This window comes from Mus pahari, chromosome 16 (genome assembly GCF_900095145.1).
Source record: "Mus pahari chromosome 16, PAHARI_EIJ_v1.1, whole genome shotgun sequence".
Taxonomy (NCBI): domain Eukaryota; kingdom Metazoa; phylum Chordata; class Mammalia; order Rodentia; family Muridae; genus Mus; species Mus pahari.
The window spans coordinates 7,338,270-7,362,603 of NC_034605.1; the positions used below are offsets into that span (position 1 = coordinate 7,338,270).

The 24,334-nt window shown below is 43.8% G+C and overlaps 1 protein-coding gene across 1 annotated transcript in view; it reads left to right on the top strand.

The window, feature by feature from the left end:
• Itih5 (inter-alpha-trypsin inhibitor heavy chain 5) overlaps positions 1–24,334 on the top strand; it is a 96,579-nt gene that overhangs the window by 6,461 nt on the left and 65,784 nt on the right. Inside the window, exons 2-4 of the mRNA XM_021215673.2 lie at positions 6,546–6,590; positions 21,270–21,433; positions 22,692–22,793. Coding sequence (XP_021071332.1) covers positions 6,546–6,590; positions 21,270–21,433; positions 22,692–22,793 — 311 coding nt within the window. The remainder of the gene's footprint in view (positions 1–6,545; positions 6,591–21,269; positions 21,434–22,691; positions 22,794–24,334) is intronic.

Genomic DNA, 24,334 nt, shown 5'->3' on the forward strand with positions numbered 1-24,334 from the left:
CCCCCTCCCTTCTTCCCCTGTCACACATACTTCTCCACTGAGGAGCTGTGCTGGTTCTGTGGTGCTTTAACAGATACCAGCTAACCAACCTGTGAAGACAGGGATGGATATAATATGGTTCACAAATTTCAGGGTTTCTGATCCACTGATAAGCTGGCCCCATTGCTTTCAAACCTGTGTGAGACAATTCAGACACAAGGTAGAGCAAATACATTTACATCTTGGCTGGACACTAAAACCAAACCAAACCCAAACAAAACAAAACCACAAAGGAATAGAGGCAGCTTGCTTCCCATGCCCTCTTCCCAGCATCCCTCCATCATGTCCCGAAGGCTTCCCACTGGTCCCTACCTGCTAACGTTCCACTGCATTCCAATAGGGAACCGCTGGAGACCCTGCCTTTTAACATGTAGGTCTTTGACCGGCACCCAGGATCCACATTAGAGCTGAGACTCAGGGGAGAGCATCTCAACCACATCTGTCTCTTCCTCTCTAAAGCGTGATTGGACACTCAGTTGGACCCTGGGAGAAACCGAGAGTAGCACCCATGATTTTAAAAAATTCTGTTTCAAACATATAGTTCTACTAATGCATGATGGAGGCCGCGATTCCAAACTCCAGCTCTGTTGAGGTTTTGCAGCAAGCATATCTGAAGGAGAACTAGCTCCGGGTGATGACTTAGTGCCAGGTCCACGGGAGTCAAAGGGGCAGGGCACCATGTGGCTGATGGCTTCTGAGCTTCTCCAGAGTTCTTTTTAAACATTCTTCCTTTACATCCCACCCTGCACAGCTAGTTCTAACCATCCTGCGGTTTCCTCACTGCTCACAAGTGTGGTGAACTTGATGTTGTTGGTTTTGTGTTTGCTGGTTTTTATTATTTTTTATTTATTTATTTATTTATTTATTTATTTATCTATTTATTTATTTATTTGGTTTGGTTTGTCGAGACAGGGTTTCTCTGTGTAGCCCTGGCTGAACTGGAACTCACTCTGTAAATCAGACTGGCCTCGAACTCAGAAATCCACCTGCCTCTGCCTCCCAAGTGCTGGGATTAAAGGCGTGCCCCACCACTGCGTACATGTACCTTTACTGGGTCTATTATTACATGTTCATGGATTCCTTCCTTCCTTCCTTCCTTCCTTCCTTCCTTCCTTCCTTCCTTCCTTCCTTCCTTCCTTCCTTCCTTCTTTCTTCTTTCCCCTCCTCCCATTTCACTTGTTCATTATATAAAGTGGCTCTGGATGGCAGAGTAACTTTAAAAACTTAGTGTTTATTTGTTTGTTTATTCATTTACTTGTATGTACATTTGTGGCTGCACCTGTGCCGCAGCGTGTGTGTGGAGGTCAGAGGCCAGCCTGTGAGAGTCTGCTCTCTCTTTCCACTGTGTCAGTACCGGGAGTAGAACTCAGGTCTTCAGACTTAATGGCAGGTAACTTTACTCAACAAGTCATCTCACTGGCCTACACATCTTAATAAATATTGTAGTCTGGGCATCTTATGCTCTGATGTTGAGGTAAAACGCTCTGCTTGCTAGACAAAGCCCGCTGGAGCCGTCGCTTAGACCTATGGTTTGGAATCACAGAGAAGTCCACGGAGGCTCCGAAGCTATTTATGATCCTTGCCTTAGACCTTGAAGCCTCTTACTTTTCTGTCCATAATCCCCACCCGACTCCCCAGGTTCTTTGAAGATCATGGAGGAAAAAAAAAATTCTCAAACAACAAAAAGGGTAAAAATTCCTAACTGCTAACAATGATGGTGACATCAATGCCATTTCCACCTCCTGTTCTGGCTGGCACCGGTCATCTGCCTGCACCAGTAAGATTCAGTCCTGGGTCACAGTGTAAGTCTAAACTTGGACTGAAGTGTTGCCACGGCGATCCCCTGAGAAGCTAGATAGTCATCTCAAAAATGAAAAAGCAGTTTCTCTGATTTTCCTTCAAGTTTGCTTGTTTTGTTGAAAAACCTATTTTGCAAAGGAGGAGACATCAAAGAACATACTTTAGATCAAGCATGGACTTCGGGGGGGGGGGCTGGGCTGTCTTCTGGCGGCAGCAACTGTCTTCAGTGATCCCCAGCCTCTTCTACAATTTTAGGGAGTGAGAGACCCGAGGTGAATGGAGAAGTGGTAAAGGCCCTTACCCCGGGTCATTATGCTGGTTAGATCTCCTTTTCATCTCCCTTCACTTTAGAAAACAAGCAGATTTCTCCTAAGGGAGACCTTGTTCCCATATGGGGTCGGCTGCTGCTATCCCAAGTCCCCCAAGTTTCTCTCTTCATGTTCTGTTGAATAGGAGGCTGTGCAGTGGTCACATTAGTTAGGGATGAGAGAAAGGATGGAGATATCTCCATTATATTTTTGGTTAATTAAAAAAAATTGTATGTGTGTGTGTGTGTATGTGGGTGTGATGTTCGCACGCACACGCATGCATACCATGGTGCATGTATGTGGAGGGCAGCTGTGGGAGTTGGTTCTCTGACCAGTGTGGGTCCCAGAGGATAAACTCAGGTCATCGGGCTCAGCAGAAAGCGCCTGTATCACTAAATAATCTCGGCAGACCTCCTTCGAGTGTTTACAATGGAAATATAATTATTGCTTTTTCTCATATTGAAGTAGCATTTTCTAATTTGTCAAAGACCAAAAAAGAAAAAAAATGTAAATACAAAGGGTTCAACCACCCCAAAGCAGCATCCATTAGCACTGCAGAATACATTTTACACGTTAAACTACTGATCATGTTAACAGTAGTTCTGTTCTCTGGGTTAGTACTTTCAAGAGTTTCATAAGTACGGCAGTCTGAACAAAGCAGACTGTGACTGATAACAAAGAGAGCCATATACCAAGGTCTTAAGTAACACACATTTCATTCTTGCTTCTACAACTAGTCCATCATGGCCTGGTAGCGGAACAGGTACTCACGCATGGTCACAAGTTTTGGGGGGTAACCACCTCTACCCCTAATGTGACCAGTTACTGTCCCAGAGGGAGCAGGCAGCTCTGAAGGATTAGATATCTAACTCTAATCCTTCAGATTATCTGTACTTTACCCTTGGTCCAGAAATGGTAAATGTTGTTTTGGTCAGAGCTTGTCTCATGGCCCCATCTGTCCACAACATCTTCTGGCAGAGAGCAGCTAGAAATATAAAACATGACCAGTGTTAAAGCTAAGTAATATATCTGTTGGTCAGTAAATATAGATCTTCTTGGTTATTTTCAGTATTTGTGTATCATTGTGTGTGCTTATGTGTGTGTGTAGTATGTGTGCATGTGGCAGGCAGAGGTCAACTTAGGGTGGCACTTTTCAGAAGATGTTCATCTGTCTTGGATTTCAGGACAGAGTCTCAGTGGAACCTGGGACTCTTCAGGCTATGCTCAATGGCCAATGAGCCCCAGGATCCTCCCATCTCTGTCTGACCATGGCCAGAGAGCCCCCGGGTCCTCCTATCTGTCTCCCCATAGGCAGTCAGCCCCCAACTCCCCGGTTTTGGTCTTTTCTGTACCAGGATCACAGAGAAGCCACTATGTCTGGGTTTTTATGGGGCTTCTGGGCCCAAGTTCAGGTCCTTGTGCCTGTGTGGCAAACAGTTTGCCAACTGAGTCATCTCTGGTCCCCAGGGTATCACGGTGTATTTAGCCAAACTACTTTTAATTGACACTTTAGGCCAGTGGTTCTCAACCTTCCTAATGCTGTGGCCCTTTAATACAGTTCCTCATGTTGTGATTACCCCCAACCATAAAATGATTTCATTGTTACTTCATAACTAATTTTGCTACTGTTCTGAACCGTCCTGTAAATGTCTGTGTTCTCCAATGGTCTTAGGCAACCTCTGAAAAGATTGTTCAATCCCCAAAGGGCTTATGAATCACAGGTTGGGAATAGCCTTAAGCTATTTTCAACTATTATCAACTGTTTTAAAAGTTATACATTCTATTTTTTTAATGATTCCCCTCTCTTATTTACTTTTCTGTAAATGGAGTTTCTAACTGAAAGGCATACACATAGACAGGAATACATGTATACCCACTTTAGAAAGTTTTACAGTTTCTTAAAAGTCAAATTTACTGCATGAAACATGAATTTTACTCATGGAAAAATAAAACCATATCTCTACATGCTCAGGAAAGATTGCTGTTGTATGAAAATTAAATTTTCATTCAAGTTATGAATCGTTCATACCAGTTAAAGGGAAGCAATAACTATCTGTCAGTTGGCAAACAGATAATCAAAATGTAAAATGCTGTATATCTATACAAAATGGAGTACTATTCAACAATAAAAAGGAATAAAGAAGTGTCTGTTACCGTGTAGATGAGCCTTGAGACCATTATGCAAAATAAAAAACAAGACATGTGAAAATATACATGGTATATGATTCAATTTATATAAACTGATCAGAATAGACAAGACTCTCTCATATAGTTTAGTGGTCGCAAAAGGCTGGGAATGAGGAATTGAGAGGCAATCACCAGAGGGTACAAGATTTGTGTGTGTGCACGTGCGAGCATGTACATTTGCGCGCGTGCGCACACGCACGCACACACGAACACACGTGCGCACACGGACTTGTGTGCGTGCCTGCATGCGCTGGCGCATGCACGTGTGATTTTGTGTGGGCGCATGCGTGCTGGCTAACCAACTGGCTCCAGGTATCCTCCTGTGTCCTCCACTGTGCTCTCCCGCAGCGTTGAGGCTGTACGCGTGTGCAGCCGCACCTGGCTTTTCATGTGGATACTTGGAATTAACCTCAAGTCCTGATGCTTTTGTAGTAATAACTTTACCCACTAACTCGTCTCCCCAGGCTCCAGAGTCTCCTTTTAGAATGTTGATAAAGATTTGTGGTGACGGCTCTCCATTCCTTACAGAGTAAGACACATTACGAGTGTGCACGAAGTGAGTCAACTTTATGGTATAAAAATTACGCCCAAAAGCTACTTTAAAATGTGTAAGGTCAGAGGCTTGGAGGTTACAAGGGTTCTCTGCTCCTGCAGAGCCGCTTAGTTCTGTTCTTCAGCTCCAGGGGGACCCAAAGCTTCTGCCCCATATCCAATGCCGCGCACATACACAGACACATAATTAAAGACAAAATAGATTTCTAAAATGTCATGCCTGGGCAAGCTTTGCAGGTATCTGTCCTATGCTCTCTCATTGCCAGAAAGGGAAGCTCGTTACGTGGCCATAATCATTTTGTTTGTTATTTAAACAGATCTGTTGTGTGTGATAGTCACAGGTCAGTTACAATTGTTAAATCAGCCCAGAGAAAATGGCTTATTAGTACAGCGATTTTAAATTTTAAAATGTACTTATTTTTATGTGCATGAATGCTTTGCCTGTCTGTATGTGTGTATACTGCGTGCATGCCTGGTGCCCGTGGAGGCCAGAGAGGATATTGGATCTCCAAGAGCTATAGTTACAGACTGTTGTGAGCCATCATGTGGGTGCCGGGAATGGAACCTGATCCCCCGATGAGCTGTTGACTGTTGAGACATCTCTCCAGCCATTGCGGTTCTGGTTTTCATTTTTGTTTTAGAAAAATTTTATCATTTTTCTGTACCCATCTCTTGCCTATGAGGAAATAGAAGAAATCGTCCAGAAAAAAAAAATATCTTTAAGACAGTTTAGGATAGCTTCAGTGCTGTGTCTGGGTTTCCCAGGATTTTTCACTGCATAGGAACTCTCCAGAAGAAGGCCACATGCCTGTATTACAATGATGTAACTGACATAATTGTCGAGGTTGGTCTGTTGCTATGTATTATAATGCTAAATATTGGCCCTGGTTACCCCCAGGGAAGAGGAGAGTCTCACATAGATCCAAGTGATGCTATGTAACCTTGTCCCCCAAGTTAAACCTGATTGGTGACTAATGATGACTAGAGTCTATAGCTGGGCAGGAGAGAGGTGGGTGGAGTTTTCAGCTCCTAAGCTTGGGGTCAGAGGAGAGACAAGGGGAGAAGGGAAAAGGTAGAGAGAGGAGAAGACACCATGGGGGTAGGTGAGTCATGAAGATATGGCCTCGAGGAATGGCCAATTGGAGTTAAGTGTTCCAGATGGAACATGGCAAGTTATAGCTCAGGGTTATTGATGGGGAAGTAGATTTTAATAGCTCAGAGGGTAGCTATTCATTCAACTCTAGTGCAGTGTCTTTTATCTGGGAACTGAAGAATTAAGGTGGGGTAGAAACCCCCGACTGAGATTAATATTTAACACAACACATGGCAGCAAGGAATTTAATGTCAAGCCAAAGACGGAGAGAAGCAGGGTGTAAGCATTCCATGGATAGCTTCGGTCTTGTCCCTTCATCTACATCCCTGTTACAGATGGAGGCACACCCAGATGATGAGGTAGCTTGACCTCATGGGTTCTGAATGATGGATTCTAATTCCAGCTCAGGAAAACAGTCTCTGATGGGAAAAAAAGAAAAAGAAAAAAGTCACGACTTTGCAAGCTAGATACCATTAGTGTGGGTTTGAGTGGGTTTCACACCTTCACGGGACTCACTTATGAAACCTCGAAGTCATGTCTGTCTCACACCTCTTCTTTCTTTGCAGGTCGTGCTCAGGGTCCCCAGGCAGCTCAGGCTGTTGCAAAGGCTGGTATGTATACCCACCGACACCGCGTTCAAATACTCCACTCTTCTGCTTCCACTGAACCAGGACCTAGTTTATATGCATGTTCCCCAAAGCCCCTGTGGCTCCTCTGAGAGGAATCCTAGCATGAAGCGGTATAGTTGATTCCTTTAGACATTTTCTCCAAGGGAGGTTTTTTCTTTCTTAAAAGAGGGACCAGAGAGTCAGTGGGTAAGAGTGTTTGCTCCACAAGGGTGGGGTTCTGAGGAGAACCCCCAGAATCCATGTGAAAAGCTTAATGTGGCTGCACGCAGGCCTGTTCCTCAGATGCTGTGTGGGACGGGAGGATCACCAGAGCCTGCTGGTTCAGTGAGCGGCCTAGGAGGGAATGACAGAGTAAGACTCCTGGGGGCCTCCTCTGGCCTTGGCCTTCCAGCTCATGAGAACACAGTCCCCATCCCCACAAAGACACCATACAGAGCTTCAAATGCCTGCACTAAGAATCAACATTGGAATCCCGTCGTACGCATTTGTTGATTTTCTGTAACATCAGGAAATAAAGGCTTTGTTTTGAAGTGAAGAGCGTTCGCAGATTGAAGCATTGTGTGATGGGAGTCGGGTGGTCTCTCAAGGCGTGATGGAGTGAACACATTCCCTGGCCATGAACAAATTCTGACAGTTAAAAATAGGTTGTTGGCCATCTGGTATAGCGAATCTCTGAGATGCTTCTATTGGGCCCCTGTCCGTCTTCCTACTATTAGTTTAAACCCTGCTAATTGGGAACTTATTGAGGATGCTCACCCAGCCTGTGACATCTGTCTTCTGAATTAGAAGATTCCCTAAGAAACATGACATCAGCTTACTGGTTTTGTTTTTGATGTAGCTGCTGTATAAATCTTCTGGGTCCCTATGTTTATCATTTCTTTTGTAGCCTCTGAAATTCATTATTGATCAAAAAGCCTTTTTTTTTTTTTTAAAAAAAAGAAGGGGTCTCCTGTACCTCAGGCTGCCCTCAAACTCTCTATGCAGCCAAAACTGTCCGTTGGTTCTTGAGCCTTCTGATCCTCCTGCTCCGTCTGCTTCTATTTCCCAAAATGCTGGGAGGATGACTGGCATCTGTGTGTGCTACTGTCACCAGCAGTTACAAAGATTGTCACTACCCTATCACCAGCACTGTTCATATGATCTCTCACAGTTTTCTTAGAAATCTCTTAAAATTTCCAAGTCTTCTTCTCACAAGCTTTACACATGTTTTAGCATGAGCTCTAGCCATGAAGGGTCTTTCCAGGAGTCATGCATATGCCATGTGTTCTATAATCCCATACCTCAAGGGGTTAAAACTCTGCATGCTCTGGCTTCTGCCTGTGCCTGGAGTCTCTCTTACCAGTAGTAATTCTCAGTATGTTGTAAAGTATAAGTTATGAATAGAAAGTAGACAGCTCAGAATGTTCCAGGTTTTAATTAATGAACAGAAACTGAGCAGCGTCAACTAAGATTCTCTCGCCATTGTCAGGACCCCAGAGATATGCTTGGTTATATTTGGAACCAACTAGATTTCTCTTTTTGCACAAGTCCTTGGACACACATACACATGAGCATGCACGCATTTGCGCGCGCACGCACGCGCGCAGACACACACACAGATTGCAATTTTAATATTATGAATATCGTTGTATCTGAGCTTCCACCATACTTAAGAGACACTAGCTAGCTTTATCAAAGCAATTCACTCATGTCACTTACCCTCTGACGGCAGGGATCCTTCTTGGTAGCCCGTTGGGAGATAGTATTCTGAAGTTTGTGCCAAGAATTATTTTATTGCAATGTGGTATGATATACAAACACTGAAATGATTGGCACGGAGGAATAAATACACTTACACATCGCTGGTAACAGAAGTCGTGCCCTACATACAGAGCCACAGGCAGAAGCATGAGAGCCCGTCAGGAAACACTGGCTAGGATAGGTGTCAGAGCACAGCCCAGAGCTTCTATTAGAATTTTCATGGGAAGGAATGTGTGAGTGGGTGGCTGTGCTCTGAAAGCTTCGCTTTGGATACTTGGCCTTGCTCCGGCAGGCTCCTGGCTGTAACAGATGTTCCTCATTGCCCACGACACGCTTCCAGGGGCGACTGGGGCAGAGAGGGTATTGGTTTTCTGTGGGAGAGTTTGAGAGAGGAAGTGGCCAGCAATGTGGGTCCGTGAGCATATTGAGGATGGATCAGCACAGCAGTCACTCTGTCTCCGCAGTGAGGGAAGGAGTGTCTCCAGGAAAACATTCTCACATGCTAGGATGTCAGGTTATGCCGTCTGTAGGGAAGTGGATGCAAGTGGAGAGAAGGATATTAAGGGAGCTAAGCCAATCTCATAAAGACAAATATTGCATGTTTTTCTTTCACTTGTGGGTTCTAGAGCTTATAGATATATAAAATTGTTTATGTATAGATGACATGAAAGCAGAAGCAAATTGTCCAGAAGGGTAAAGGGAATTGATGGGAGGCAGGTAAAGGAAACAACAGTGGGGCTGAGAGGGGAGTGCGTACAACGTGCGTTTTCATATGAAAATGGCCTCGTATATCACTATATGAATTACAGTCAGCACAGTTGGTGAGTTGGTGCTGACCACTGGTCATTTGTGGATACCGCCTACATCTAAGTCTGTCCCCACAGCACGGGGTGTCACTTGCAGATTACTGAACGGGTGCTTCTCCCTGGATAGAGATAATCACACCCCTGTTCCTGCTTATCTCTAAATGTCAGGAGGCGTCGCTGTGTAGACTGTATGAACGTGAACAGGTGAATTGGGGCTGGTGCCGTGTTCCATCTGCACATGGAGGGGAGGGAATGGTTTCCCCCAGGTGCTGAATACAGTATCCAAGGAGACTTCATCAGTGACTACACATGCTATACAGCTTTTGTCAAGAAGAGGCCTTAAGGTTGAGCAAAGGTCATCTGACCTCGAACCCAGTCCCCTGCTCCATTCCAACCTTCCCCTCTGTAAAACAAGGGAGAGTAGTGCTACATTGCTTTTTGAACTACCCCAGTGTATTTCTCCTAAGGACTGTAAATGACGGTTAAGCCAGGGGACCTCAGAGATGGCACAATAATTTGGAGACTGGCTGCTTTTCCAGAGTACCTGAGTTCCGTTGCCAGCATGTACATGGCTGCTCCCAGGGTTCTATAAATCCAGTTCCAGGAGATTCCAATGTCCTCCGCTGGGCTCTGTGGACACTAGATATGCATACAACTGACATACATAGATGTAGGCAAACACACATAAAATAAAACTAACTAATTCAATCTTTATTTATTTATCATTATTCGAGAATGGTTAGTCTAGAACCAAGCACCAAAGGGTTAATAATCTTTTAGGAAGAGGGGCCTGAATGGCGCTCTGGCCGTTGACGCTCCTAACATTCCACTGTGACATTTCCAGATGGCAACTTGGGTAATTTAGGACATCCTCTGGGTGGCTTGAAGCTAAGTGACTCCCATGAGTCATACCCGAACCTCTGGTCCCTCAGGCAGCTAATTAAGGCACGCCCTGCCTCAAACCACTTTTCCATCTGGGTTGGTTTTGGAGGGAAAAAATAATGAAGAAATTATATTATGTCACGAGAAGCCTTTTGCTTTGTATTTTCCAGCTGACATCTCCAAACAAAATAATTATTTATATATAAATGTGGAGACCATGTTGACTTTTTAGGAACTATATTGGGAAAGTTTGAGGTAACCCTTTTATAATCTTCCTTTGATGACAAATTTCCACACACTTCTGCCACGCAGAACTCAATGTTTGCTTTCTGGTGTCAGACTCATTCGCCCACATGTCACCTCCTTAGCCAATATGCTTCTCACTGTGACTCTGTCCTAATTAATCTGGTGTTGTCACCACTCCTGAAATGAGCTTGGTTTACTTTATGGCTTGTGCACTCTCTCCAATTCTTTTTTTCTTTGCTTCTCCTTTCCTTCTCCTTCTGTCCTCTCCCTTCCCTCCTGTCCCCTCCCCTTCCTTCCTTCCATCCATCCTTCCTTCCTTCTTCCCTCCTTTCCTTCCTCCTCTCCATCCTCCCTTCTGTCCTCCCTTCCTTTCTTCCATCCGTTCTTCCGTCCTCCCTTCCTTCCTCCTTCTCTCCCCTCCATCCCTTCCTTCTTTCCTTCTGTCCTCCCTCCATTTCCTCCTCCCTTCCATCCTCCCTTCCATCCTCCCTTCCATCCTCCCTTCCATCCTCCCGTCCATCCTCCCTTGTTGGTGACGGAACCCAGGACTTCATGCACGCTAGGGAAGCATTCTTATCTCCCCACTATATTCTCAGTCCAGAACATCTCTTTCATACTCTTCCACCATCTACACTTTCAGAATCTATTGAGAAAACGTCTTCTTTCACACTTTTCAGATACCACTGAATTATCTTTCTCCAGTAATTCTATTCCCGTTTTGTTTGTTTGTGGGGCCTGACTACTGAAGCCAGCACCTGCACGTGTGAGAGGGTCTACCACGGAGCTAACCTGCAGCCTTTTAGCTTTCTTCTGAGTTCTGGAAGTTCTGGCAGAAATGGTTCCTGTGGCATCTCCTCGAGTTTCTCAGTGTGGATCTCTATCTCTCTCCTTGCCTTTCCTATAATACATCTCCCTCCTGTATCTTTGTACACTGTTTCATGTTCTCCCCCTTTCTTCCAAGTAAGTGCCTTGAGATAAGTGGCCAGATGGAATACTTCTTCTCAAACCTTCATGAAATATAGTCTGTATTAGTTCTTAAAAAAAAATCAGCTTAGAACATTTTATTCTTAGTGAATAATACTTTTTGATTGTTCGAGGGTCAGAGAATTCCTTTCAATTCCACAAACATTTTAAAGTTGTTTTCTTTTCATTTTAGTGTGTGTGTGTGTGTGTGTGTGTGTGTGTAAGTGTGTTTGTGGGTGCATGTATATTGTTGGGAACAGAGTGTACATGTAAATTTGTGCATGTATGTGTGGAGACCAGAGTCAATTCCGGGCGTTGTTCCTCAGGAGTTGTCCAGCGTGGGTTTTGAGATAGAGTCTCTCACAGGCCTGGAGCTCACCGACTTAGCTAGGTAGCCAGCCTGGGGAACCCTCTCTCTGCCTCCCCAGCACTGAGATTGCCAGCGCTCACGCCCAGGCCAGGATTTCTTTACATGGTTTCTGGGGACCTCATGATTTCATGGCAAGCACTTTAGTGGCTGAGCCATTTTTTTAGCCCCAAGTTGGTTCCATACCGAAATCTACGGGAGAAAAAGAAGAAGAGAGGGAGGAAGGGAGAGAAGACGGAAGGAGAGAAGAAAGAAGATAATGAGGGACAGAGAAGTCACCATCGTGTTGGTTCCTGGTCACCATGTGTTTACATCTTTATCACACTGTAGAAACGGGTAAGCTGGAGCGGCTCACAGCTGCACATGCGCACTTGATTCTGAGGGATTTGAGACCGAAGCTGCTTCTGCAGGAGGCAAAGCAGTGGAGTAGTTGAAGGGACTCCTGAGAAAACAGTAACTGGGCCGAAGCTGCAAGACTAAAATAGATGCCGACACTCTTCCAGCCCGTCTCCTTGGACCCATAAACCGTGGCTCACGGCCTTGGTGAAATACTGTGGAAAATCAGCTATACCCGTAATCGTTATTTTAGGCTTGAACGACTAGAATAAACTTAATATTTTACCGGGCATTTTCTGATTGTTCACGTTTATTACCTTTCACTTACTTATTTGGTATAAGTTGGTGTACATGTGTTAGCTTACAGGAATCAGTTCTCTTTTAATAACATTTGAGTGCCAGGAATTGAATTTGGGCCGTCAGGCTTGGGAACAGGCTCCTTTACCCAGGAAGCCATCGCTCTGATTCTGGTTTCTCATGTTTCCTTTATTTACTTTTAATTGTCTGTGTGTGTGTGTGTGTGTGTGTGTGTGTGTGTGTGTGTGTGAATGAATGGGCCATGTGTGTGGGTGCTCTTAGTGCCTGAAGAGGATATGTCGGATTCCTTGAAACTGGAGTTACAGGTGGTTGTAAGCTGCCCAGTAAATAGGTTCTTGGAACCAAACTTGGGTTTTTGGAAGAGCAGCAAGTGTTCTTAACTGCCATGCCATCTCTCAAAACCCAATTTCATTTTATTGCACTAAAGAAAAACAATTTTAGTTCATTATGTATTTTTTTAGCGATTTAAAATGTTTTTCTTTGATAATTTCATACCATCTATTTTGGATAATATTCATCCTCTCTCCCCCAACTCCTCCCAGATCCACTCAAGTAAGTTTGTGTCATCTTCTTCCTCTTCCCCATTTTTCCCCTTCTCTTCTTCCTCTTCCTTCTTCTAAATCCATTAAGTCAAGTTTTTTTTACCCATATCCTCTTGAACTTGTGGACATTAGAGGACCAGTAACCATCACAACTCCCTTCTGATTCAGCAGCAAAGACCAAGTTACATTTATTATATTTATTTGAGGGATCTATAATACATATAATTTGTACTATACTGTGAGAGTTTCCTTGGCTGTGTAGCAAATGCCAGTGTAAAGGCAGTGTGCAGGAGGGCAGTCTCTGGAATCCTTTAAGGAGAGGCCCAGTGTTGGGAACTGGGGCTTCCAAAGGCCATCATGGGCTAATGATATGGTAAAGCCACAGGATCAATGACAGAGAAAGACCCTGCTTGACACCTGGATAAAATCTAGGCTTTGGTATGGGCTGGCCTTGTAGTTCTCAAATACAACTTCCAGGATCTTCTTTAGATGGTGCATACTACCAAGGTCTAGACTCAGTGGGAAATGAAACTTCTTCTCACAGTGGGAAGAGAAACAAAGGCATTCATGGTCAGCAGCAGAAAGTGTATTCCATACCCCAACCACATTCCATACACATTCGGTACTGCATGTGCCGAAGCTGGTCTTCCTTGTCTCTACTGATAAGGTGTTGAAGGTGGGGTCCCCTTTTGGCTCTCCTTTTGAGTGGTAGAATAAGGTGTGTACTGTTGTGGAGTGTCACTTTTTTAGAATTTATTATTTGCTCAAGTGAATTTGTGAACAAGTGTCTTTTGTTGGCAGAGTTCATCAGCCATGCAATGAAGCCAGTGATGCTATTCAGGAGTCACTGTGCATCCATCCACATCCCACAATGTGTTTATGCCATTTATTCCATATAACCAGTGAAGCAGAGACAAGCTGCTTATTGATCTCACTTACTTTCACGGCTGTCTTCCTGACTATTGCACCAACATTTATATCATTGCCCTGAAGAAAATCCATAAATAGCCAGGAGGCCACCCTGGCCAATGGGCTGTGCCAGACTGTACTTCCGGACCTGTAGCAACTCAATTACCCTTTTACTTTGTTACTGTGGTGAACAGACACTATGATCAAGGCAACTCTTGTAAAGAGAACATTTAATTGGGGTTGGTTTACAGGTTCAGAGGTTCAGTCCATTATCATCAAGGTGGGAACATGGCAGCATCCAGGCAGACATGGTACAGGAGGAGCTGAAAGTTCTACATCTTCATCTGAAGGTTGCTAAGGAAGACCGTCTTCCAGTCTGCTAGGATGAGGATCTTAAAGCCCACACTCACAGTGACACACCTACTCCAGCAAGGCCACACCTACTCCAACAGAGCCACACCTTCTAATAGTGCCCCTCCCTAGGCTGAGCATATACAAACCATCCACCATCTTAGCTCTTTTTCAGACTATAGTTCAGTGTCATTAGGTGTATCAATTAGCAACACATCCATCTCCAGAACGCTTTGCTAAATGGAAACTCTATACCATTAATAAACCCCAGTTTCTCTCTTTGCTGGTTATTATGAACTTGATGTTCATTAGCTATTGCATGTAGGTGGCTTCATACAGTATTTGCCTTTCTGTGGCTAGCATTTTCTATTAGCATAATGGCCTCAAGTGTTACTCTTATTGAAAGGCATGGCAGAATGGCCTTTCTTTTTCAGGGTGCATAGATTACATTGTATCACATATCCATTTTTGTTTATCAGTTCACCAGTTGATGGACACTTGGGCTGTTTCTACATTGTTACTGACAACATTGCTCTAAATAAGCAGAAACAGGTGGCAGCCATTTTTAATCTAGAGCCCACAGGGCAGAAATGAGTGAAATAGGATTGGAATAAGGACAAACATGCTAAAAATACTTGAAAACTTGAGTACTGGCAGCCTCAGAGCCAACGAGACATCCATCTGAGATTGGTAAAGTCAGGGGTGAACCTGAAGCTGGCTGTGGTCTAGAAGTTAGATCTGAAGAGTTAGCCTTCATCTGCTGGTGGATTATAATCTCATATTCAGATGCCAGACAGAGATGCTCCACCCCCCCCCAAATTCTCAACTATTAAATATCTTCCAAACTTGACTATTTAAAACAAACAATAATGAGTAAAATAATTGGAGATCTCCTCCTAAAACACATCAATCAATAAAAGTGTTTGAGTAACTAATACCTGGTTAAACTGTTTAACGGTAGACACCAGGACTAGCAAACTATATGACAACAGATAGTAAACAACTAAGTCCTCTGTTACAGCAATATAACTCCTCTTCTCTGCAGTGTTAGCACCAAAGCATCCGTAGATCATCTGTAAATGAGCGGATGTGTGGCTGTGTTCAGCAAGCATTCTATGTACTGGAGTGGGTGGTCTACCTACCACAGATTACCCATCCCTATAGATGAACCACAGGCCAGAGGGATCTGAAGGGAGTTTGGAACACAATGGAATTAAACACAAAGGATTGATTGATGGTATTGAGCTGGCTAGTTAGAATGCAATGTATCCACAAAGTGGAATGCTATGCAACTATCAAGACCAGAGGCACATTCTTTTTATTCAGTTAGCATTTCCAAAGATGGTGGCTCCTTCTCTCCCCATTTCTCCTACTGAGATGGTACATATGCTCTTTGGCATGGAATGTAAGGGTGTTTGTGGTTGTTTTTGTCAACAGGATAAGGTAGCAAAAAGTACTATGTATTTTGTTTGTTTGTTTCCAGTATTTAGCTCAAGCCTGTATTTTTACCACTGAGCCATAGCTCCAATTTCTTTATACTTTTTAATTTTAAGATAAGATCTCATTACAGGCAGTGGTGGCACATGCCTTTAATCCCAGGCAGAGACAGGTGGATTTCTGAGTTCGAGGCCAGCCTGGTCTACAGAGTGAGTTCCAGGACAACCAGGGCTATACAGAGAAACCCTGTCTCAAAAAAACAAAACAAGACAAAAAACAAAAACAAACAAACAAACAAAAAAGATAAGATCTCATTAATTGTCCCAGATAGCCTTGGGTTCTCTGAAGCCTGGGTAGGCCTTAGCATGGCAACCCCCTTACCTCAACATTGGAAGTAGCAGGCCCAGGCCCAGCTAGCTATGAGATCTTGAAAGTTAGAGCACATAACAAAGTGTAGCTTCCATTTCACTGCTAGGAAAGCCATCACATGGTTAGCAAAATCTTCAGCTACTAAAGGCTCTGATAAGTCTGTGAATTAGCATACCTGGGTGGCTGTTGGGTCAACATAAAACAGGAAGACACCAACCAGCTCTGAATTAGTTCTAGCTCCATTCTCCATTTGCCTATGAAGGAGCCAGACCTCTCAGCCAAGTTTATCTGAACTCTTGGTCTATAGAAAGAATTCGAAGAGATGCAGTTGTTAAGTTACCAAGCTTTAGATTGGTTTGTTCTGTTGCACAAGATAGTTGGAATTTGTAGATAAAGATGTGGATAAAGATGAGTGAGTTACTACATTGCTAGGAAAAAAACAAAATAAGACAAACAAAAACAAATGAGTACATGAGTTCTGTACTAGTTTGTGGGAGGGTATACTCCAAGCTGCTAAATCTGGGGAACAAAGATGTCAATTCAGGGTTGGAGAAAGGACCTTACTTGTCATTTCTATTTGGTATAGTCTGAAGTTTTAACCATGTGCATGAGCCTTGATACTTACAATTTTTTTATATTTATATGCATGAATATTTTATCTTCATGCATGTCTGTGTACCATGCACATTTCCTGTGTCTAAGGTAGCCGGAAGAGGACATTGGCACCCCCTGCCCCACCCCTGGGGGCTAGAGTAACATGTGGTTGTGAGCTGCAATGTGGGTGCTGGGAATTGAACCTGGATCCTCTGGAGGAGCAAGCAAGCAATGTTCTTAACTGCTGAGCCATCTGTCCAGCCCCGAGATTTGATCAATTTTTAAAAATCATTATTTCTTTTAAATTACATGTGTGTCAGTATGAGTGCTCATGGAAGCCAGCGGCACCAGATTCCCCATGGAACTTGTTACAGGAGGTTGCTTGATGCCTGATGTGGGAGCTGAGAAGTGAACCTGGGTCCTCTGCAAGAGCACTAAGCACTCGGAGCCAGTGAGTCCCCGAGGTGAAAATACAGATTAAATTGTAAATAGAGCCATATTTAAAAAGCTTAGTTCACAATACTTGTTTGATTTTCACAGATTCTTCTTTTCTTTCTTGTGCATTTGTGGAGATCCGAGCAGAACCGTACTCCATAGGCTTTTGTAGGCTTTCCACAAATTCTCAAGAGCACAGCTAGCTGTGAATAACTTTTGCACATGCTGTCCCATTGGGAGAGAAAACAGTGTACTTAAACGTGTTTAACTTAGTAAGGAAAGGAAGCCTGCTGTCAGCAACAACACAGACCAACGCTTCACCCCAATGCTTGATCTGCTTTTGGGTTCTTGCTTTGAAAGATGCCATGACACAGATTTTAAGTTCCACGAAACTGATAGGCTGTCACACTATTCAGACCACCTCCTCGGCTTCTCTCCCCAGCCTAGTTCTCATTTTAATAAAATGCACTAAAGATTCTTAATAAGATCATTTAGCAGAAGCGTTTTGTTGAACTCCATCTGGAACCTCTTATGGATCCAAATGACTTCAGGGGAGAGTCACCAGCTCGTCGCACGAGAGAGTGCCGTGCAATTTCATTCTTCCCAATTCCTAAACTGCGAGCCTGCATTCTTCACTTCCAGCTTCCTTAGAGGCTCCATGGATCTCAGAAGTGGGTATGCTTCTACTGGCTTATTCGAGCCACCTCAAGGCACAATGTCAGTTACTTTAAAACTTGTAGAACTCGAGCACTCACAGTTTAGGCAGCTCATTAAGACGGACTGCTCTGAGCTCCCGGTTCTGTGGGGTTGGAGTGAGGAGGAGAACTTGCCTTTCTGATCATTTTTCTGTGATACTGCTGGTGAAAAGACCTCACTTTGGGAATCAACTTTTTTTTTTTTTTTTTTAGTATGGGGAATACTGAAACTTTTTTTTTTGTTTGATTTTTGTTTTTTGTTTTTCGAGACAGGGTTTCTCGGTATAGCCCTGGCTGTTCTGGAACTCACTTTGTAGACCAGGCTGGCCTCGAACTCAGAAATCCGCCTGCCTCTGCCTCCTGAGTGCTGGGATTAAAGGCGTGCACCACCACACCTGGCACACTGAAACTTTTTATTGGACAAGTTAGCTCTTAACAAATTAAAGTGTATATCCTACAAATATTAATTTCCCTCAAGTAACAGGATGAAATCCCATTAGGATTCTGCAAAATTCTCTTTGGATTTGATTGTTTTCTGATGTGACTATAAAAATTTTAATTATATTCATTTTTGAGTGAGTATCATTACATTGTTCAGTTAAAGAGAATGGGGTGGCCAAGCCCCTGATTTATGCCTCTAATCAGTCAGTTATCTTCCACACAAAGCTCTTCAGCTGTTCCTAAGTACTTCCAGGGGCAGCTGTCTCATGCCTTTTATACAAGCAGTAATCTAAAACCTGTGTGCTCTTGTATACCATCTTAACAATATAACTTGGAGATGCTCAAACTTAGACTCCTCTCTGTCTCTCTGTGCCTTCTCTCCGCATCCCATCTTTAATTTTAACTGTGGTCCGCCTAACTCCATCTCCTAGGTGCTTAGGTTGTAAGGAGGCACCTACAGCATCCTTTAAGTTTAAAAAATAACTCCTCCTTAGACCAAACTGTAGACTTGTTCTTCTTTAAGTCATTATTTACTTAAGTAAAAAATTATTTCAAATATGCTTCATTCCCCCCCTCCCCGCCCCCAGGACTTGACGATTACTTAGCAAAACTTCATGTCAAGCTTATGTCTTCCAGCTGTCTCAGAGACACACACAGTATCCTTCATAGCGTCCCATTTAGTTGTCAGATTTATTTTTTTTCCAGGCACTAAAGACCAGAAGTCCCCCCACCCCCCGCCCCCCACCCCATCATAACTGACAAAACGATGAGTATGGCCGCTGCTGCCCCTGCGTGGAGCACGTGGAGTGCTGAGTTTCATTTTCCTGTTCCTATGCTTGGCTCGGATTCTGTTGCCCACCTTCCTGTGGAAGTTTGAATGTATTCCTTTTGCAGTTACTGTAGGCGTCTGGAGGCAACCACTGGCCAGGCTCCTCCCCCGAGGACCTCCACCCCCACAGAGGTTCTACCCACAGAACAGTCTCTGGGCTCCACAGAGTAAAACTCCCAAACTTGAATTTAAATCCTACCAACCCCCACCGTGGAAATCTCTGCCCTGGAAATATCCCACCTCACCACCCGGCAAGAAATCTTACGTAAACCTTGGATTTTGCTCAGTTCTATGCTGCTTCTCGCCTATAATGGTCACCCTCTTGGATTCTTTTCTCCCAATAAATCTCTTCTGTGAGGTGTGTGTGTGTGTGTGTGTGTGTGTGTGTGTGTGTGTGACTGTGATTGTAGTATTCCTTGGCGCCTTGCTGCCGAGGTATCTTTACCCTCAGAGCCGCCACACTTACACTCACAATGCATGTCCACTGTTGAACACATCACACAAAGAAAGCACCTGTTGAGTTTTCTTTCCTTGTTCTGATGATTTTGAGTAATAGAACCCCTGTCCATAACTCCTTGGAAACAGGTTTGTACCGACGTTCTCTATCATAGGACCAATATGCTTGACAATAATGTGTTACAAATTCATGTGTGTCTAGAAAACTATTCTAGGTTTATTAAAAAAAAAAATCTAAGTGGCCGAGGGTTGAATCATTCAGGTATTTTTCATAGAAGAAAGTATAATTTCCCCAGAGTAAGATCATCTGGGATTTGAGCATGAAAAGACCAGTAAAGCCGTTCCATCCAGCCCAGCCAGGAGGCCTCACTTGATGGTGGCAGGTGTTGGCTCTGGGCAACTGGGATTGGGTCCAAGTCCCATCTCCGTGTCTGGAGAGCAATTACTGATGTGTATCATCACTGAGTGTGATTTGCTGCCGCCGTCTATGAAGTGAGAATGAGATGCTTCCAAGATCACATGGGGTTACTGTCTTGTCTGTCCGATTGAATAGTCATAATAAAATACCACAATGTGGGTGGCCTTGACAGGTAAAAATGGTTAATTAAATGACGGTGAGAATGGAGGGTTTGCATAAGAAGAGGTACTGGAGCTCTCTCTCTCTCTCTCTCTCTCTCTCTCTCTCTCTCTCTCTCTCACACACACACACACACACACACACACACACACACACTGAAAATGCCATAGTTACATACACACATCACAAACTTGGCTATTCACAAGCTAAGATGGAAGTAGCAAAGAAAAGCTGAGACCCAAACTTGGACTTTCTGCTCTCAAGGCCACCCACATCTGGCTAAACACCATCACACTGGGGGTTCAGGCTTCAATAGCCAGATTGGAGACAGGGGTGGGGGGGTCTGCAATCCACCCAGAACCCTGTCAGTTGCTCAGCCTCTTCCTGGAATTAGGGCATCAAGGTTAGGGACACATTTCCTCACGAGTGCTTCCTTCCATTTTGGGCTTCTACGACCAGCTGTTACCAGATGTAGCTAGGAAAAAGGAAAACAAAACAAGGAACAGTTTTACTGAGCTCTTAAACTTTCCCACCAGCTACTGCCCTTACAAAACGATGGCAGGGAGGATGACGGGCTTTTCCTCCAAACCTCCTGACGTGAGTTCAAACCCTGGGTCCCACATGAGGAAAGTAGAGAGATAACTTTTACAAGTGATCCTCTGACCTCCATGTGTGTGCTGGCAGGCATGCCAATATAAATATACACACAGAATAAACAAATATATTTTTTGAAAGATGCTTTGATGATAAATATAATTATTATAGGCTTAAGTTTTCTTTTACTTCGGTTCTGAACCTTCTGATAGTCTCTTGACTTTGCTGCCAATTTATATAAGGACTGATTTATAATTATGGAACTGTGATCCCGGTGGGGAAGGCCTTGACTACAGTTTTCTCTGGGGAATATGGAAATAAAGGTAAACTGACCACTCTGGGGTGGGAGCAGGGGGCGGGGGAGGGGGACGGCACATTCTGAAGCTGTGTGTGATCAACAGAGTGATTTAAAAGTTTGTAGCAGAAATAATGAATAGTGTGAACTTCTAAACTTTCAACAATTTACAAAGCTATATCTAATTAATATGTTCGGGTGTTTTTTTTGAAATTGAATACCATTGTGTTCTCTTATAAAAGTTAGTGTTGAAGAATTGGTTTTATATTGTGAACTGATTATTCAGTAGAAGTTGTTTTTACGAGTGAAATGCGTTAAAATGGAGAAGTAAGGACAAGCTACGGAGAGAGTACAGGACTCACATCCCAAAGGTTCTCAGGTTAGAGCTTTGTTTCCCATGTGGGGAAGACTCACAGCCTCAAGGGTTTGGATCCATTTTCATGTGTCACTGAGAAGAACACGCCTTTTAACCCCCACAGAAAACCAAGCCCTTGATGGCCGAGTTTTCGGTGAAGTCTACCATCATTTCCCGCTATGCCTTCACCACGGTGTCCTGCCGGATGCTCAACAGAGCTTCTGAAGATCAGGAGGCTGAGTTCCAGATGCAGATTCCAGAATCGGCCTTCATCACCAACTTCACCATGTAAGTGATGCCGTGGTCAGAGGCAGACAATTGTCTGAAGACGGTCAGGGTGAACCTGAGAGGGTATGAGGTGCCCATTAACTGTGAGAATGTATATCCTGTAGGTGGTCTAAGAGGCAGAAGGTTGCCTGCCTGCTCTCCTTCCTCTATCACCTCCCTTCTCTTCCTTCCTCTCCCTCCCTAACTTCCTAGCTCCTTGTTTCCTTTCCTTCCTTCTTGACTATTTTCCCCATCCTTACATTCCTCCCTTCCCTCCTCCCTTCCCTCCTCCCTTTCTTCCTCCTTTCCCTTCCTTGCTCCTTTCCCTCCCTCCCCTCCTCCCTTCCCTCCTCCCTTCCCNCTCCCTTTCTTCCTCCTTTCCCTTCCTTGCTCCTTTCCATCCCTCCCCTCCTCCCTTCCCTCCTCCCTCCCTTCCTCCCTTCCCTCCTCCTTTCCCTCCTCCCTTCTCTTCCTCCTTTCCCTCTCTCCCTTCCCTCATCTATTTTCTTCTTCCATTCCATTCTTTTCTTCTTCATCTTTCACTTTCCTCCTCCCTCCTCTTTCTTTTCCCATCCTTCATGTCCACGCTAGGACAGGCACTCTTTGAGGGATGGATATAATAATGAAGAATTTTGCTCTGCTCCAGGAATAGTCAATAATTAAGTAAATGGATTAGTAAACGAGATCATTTTGGACGGCAGTGAACACTATGGTATAAAGATCAAGAGAGGGTTTTGTTTGTGTTTTCTAAGACAAAGTCTTACTATGTAGACCAGACAAGCTTTGAACCCATCATCCCTCATGCCCAGCCTCCTGAGGGCTAGTGTTATAATTATCACCATCATGCTTGTCAAGAAGGGCTCCTTTGGGAAGGGAGTTTGGGGAAATAACTGTGACTAATTTGAGACTTAGACAGTGAGACGGTATAAAACTTGAGCGATATTCTCGAATCTATTTCTTCTTATTCTGCTCTAAGAGGTAAAGAGTTATAACCATGGTAGGAATTTTGTGTTTCGTTCTTAGGCAGCAAAGGTACAAGCTGCAGAGTTCCCCATGGGAGTTTGAGATCGTGGGGTTTGCTCCTATGAATTACGGGGCTATCCTAGGTCAGAGTGTGGCCCTTTGGTCTCCATACTTCAAGGCTGGTGCTGAGTCTGGAATGCGCTCTATCTGCATACCCAGGAGGCACATACAAATATTTTCTGTGGTTGTCATGGCTCTGAGGTTCGTGGCAGAGTTTGTCTTGGAGCTGGTAACACAGCTGCATTTTGTGCTTTAGGCTTATAGGAGACAACGTGTATCGGAGTGAAATTACACAGAAAGATAAGAAAAGCAGTGAGAACGTAAAGGAAAAAAGGAACAGAACCTCGGACGATAATGAGTAAGTAACAGTTCACTAAGCATCTAGAATCCAGTTAAACAAAGTGCCACATCCTGTGCCTCTTTGCCCATCGGTTCTCCTCTCCAAATGTTTTTCATTTTAATCAAAATAATTAACATACCTAGTTTAAAATGCAGCCACAAGCACCTATAATAAGAAAGGTTTACTATACCTGTGCCTCCCTCTTACTTTCTAGAATATGTATTATGTTTCCTGGTTTGTTGAAAAGAGTAAAACATTATCTACAGTCTCTCTCTGCTGTGAAGAAAATGTATAATACTTTCTTCTTAAAGCCTAAACTTTATACGTCATTTCCTTTCACTACCAGTAGACTAGCCTAGGCTACCTCTCTGACCCAAAATGGCAATATTCCTTTCCACCCTTCCCTCTGCCTTTCTGTAGTTGTTGTACCCATTGTTTGTTATACATAACTTATTTTTGCATTGTTACAATTATTAATATATTCAATCCAGCCTAAGATGATCTTTGTTGCATTTTTTTTTCTAAACTAGTAAGTAACCTTTGTGTGTGCGCAGGTGTGTATGCACACATTTAAAGGTGAGTGGAGTGGGCATGTATGTGCGTGCACTCACCTGTGAGTGAGTGTGCAAAGGCCAGAGCCTGACTTCAGCTAGCCTCCTCTGCCACACCCCACCTTAGGTTCTTGAGAGGGAATGTCCCACTGACCCTGAAGCTTGCTGTTTTGGCTAGACCAGCTAGCTGGTGATTGCTCAAGGATATTCCTGTCTCTCCAACCCCATGCTAGAATTATAGGTGAGCATGGCATTACCTGGCTCCTCTGTCTATGCTAGGGATTTGAAGTCAGGTTCTTGAGTTTGTTCAGCACGCACTCCAGCCAGTCCCAGCATTCCTTTGTAATATTGCTATTGACTGGTTCTATCTAGTACACAAGGTCTATTTTTGCCTCTACTACTCCCATTGAAAGGTTTCTTTTCCCTTTGCAGAAAGCCATTTTGATATCTAGACAAAAGGTTGTTTGTTTGTAAATCTGATGCTGTTCATTCATAAAAGGACGTTGTTTGGGGAAACCAGTTCTCAAAGATCATAGGACTTGGTGGTCATAGGACATAGGACATCATAGGACATGCCGCCAGTGAGAATGGAAGAGCTCCTTCTGTGTTGAAGATATGAGTCTTGGGTACATTCTGACTCTAAAAAGCAAACCAAGCCAGAGTGCCAGATAAGGGATATTCAGATAAGGATAAACTGCTCTATATTTAACCTAACACTGTAGTTCCCAAGGACACAGGGCCTTGAGCCGTTCCAGTCAAGGTGACATTGCTGGTTCTGCACACAGCTCTGGTTGCTTTGAGCCTGTTCAAACAATTCCTCATTGAACTTTTATGCATCCTCTTCTCCTCCCCCTTCCCACTATCCTAAGGTGCCAGCTCTGTTAGCTGGGATGCTGTATAGTGTCTCTGGATGCTGTCTCCTTTGGTCAGCAAGTGATTAAAATTTTACTTTGCTGAACCTCAGCTGTGTCCCAAGTTGTCTTTTTTTTTTTTTTTTTTTTTTTTTTT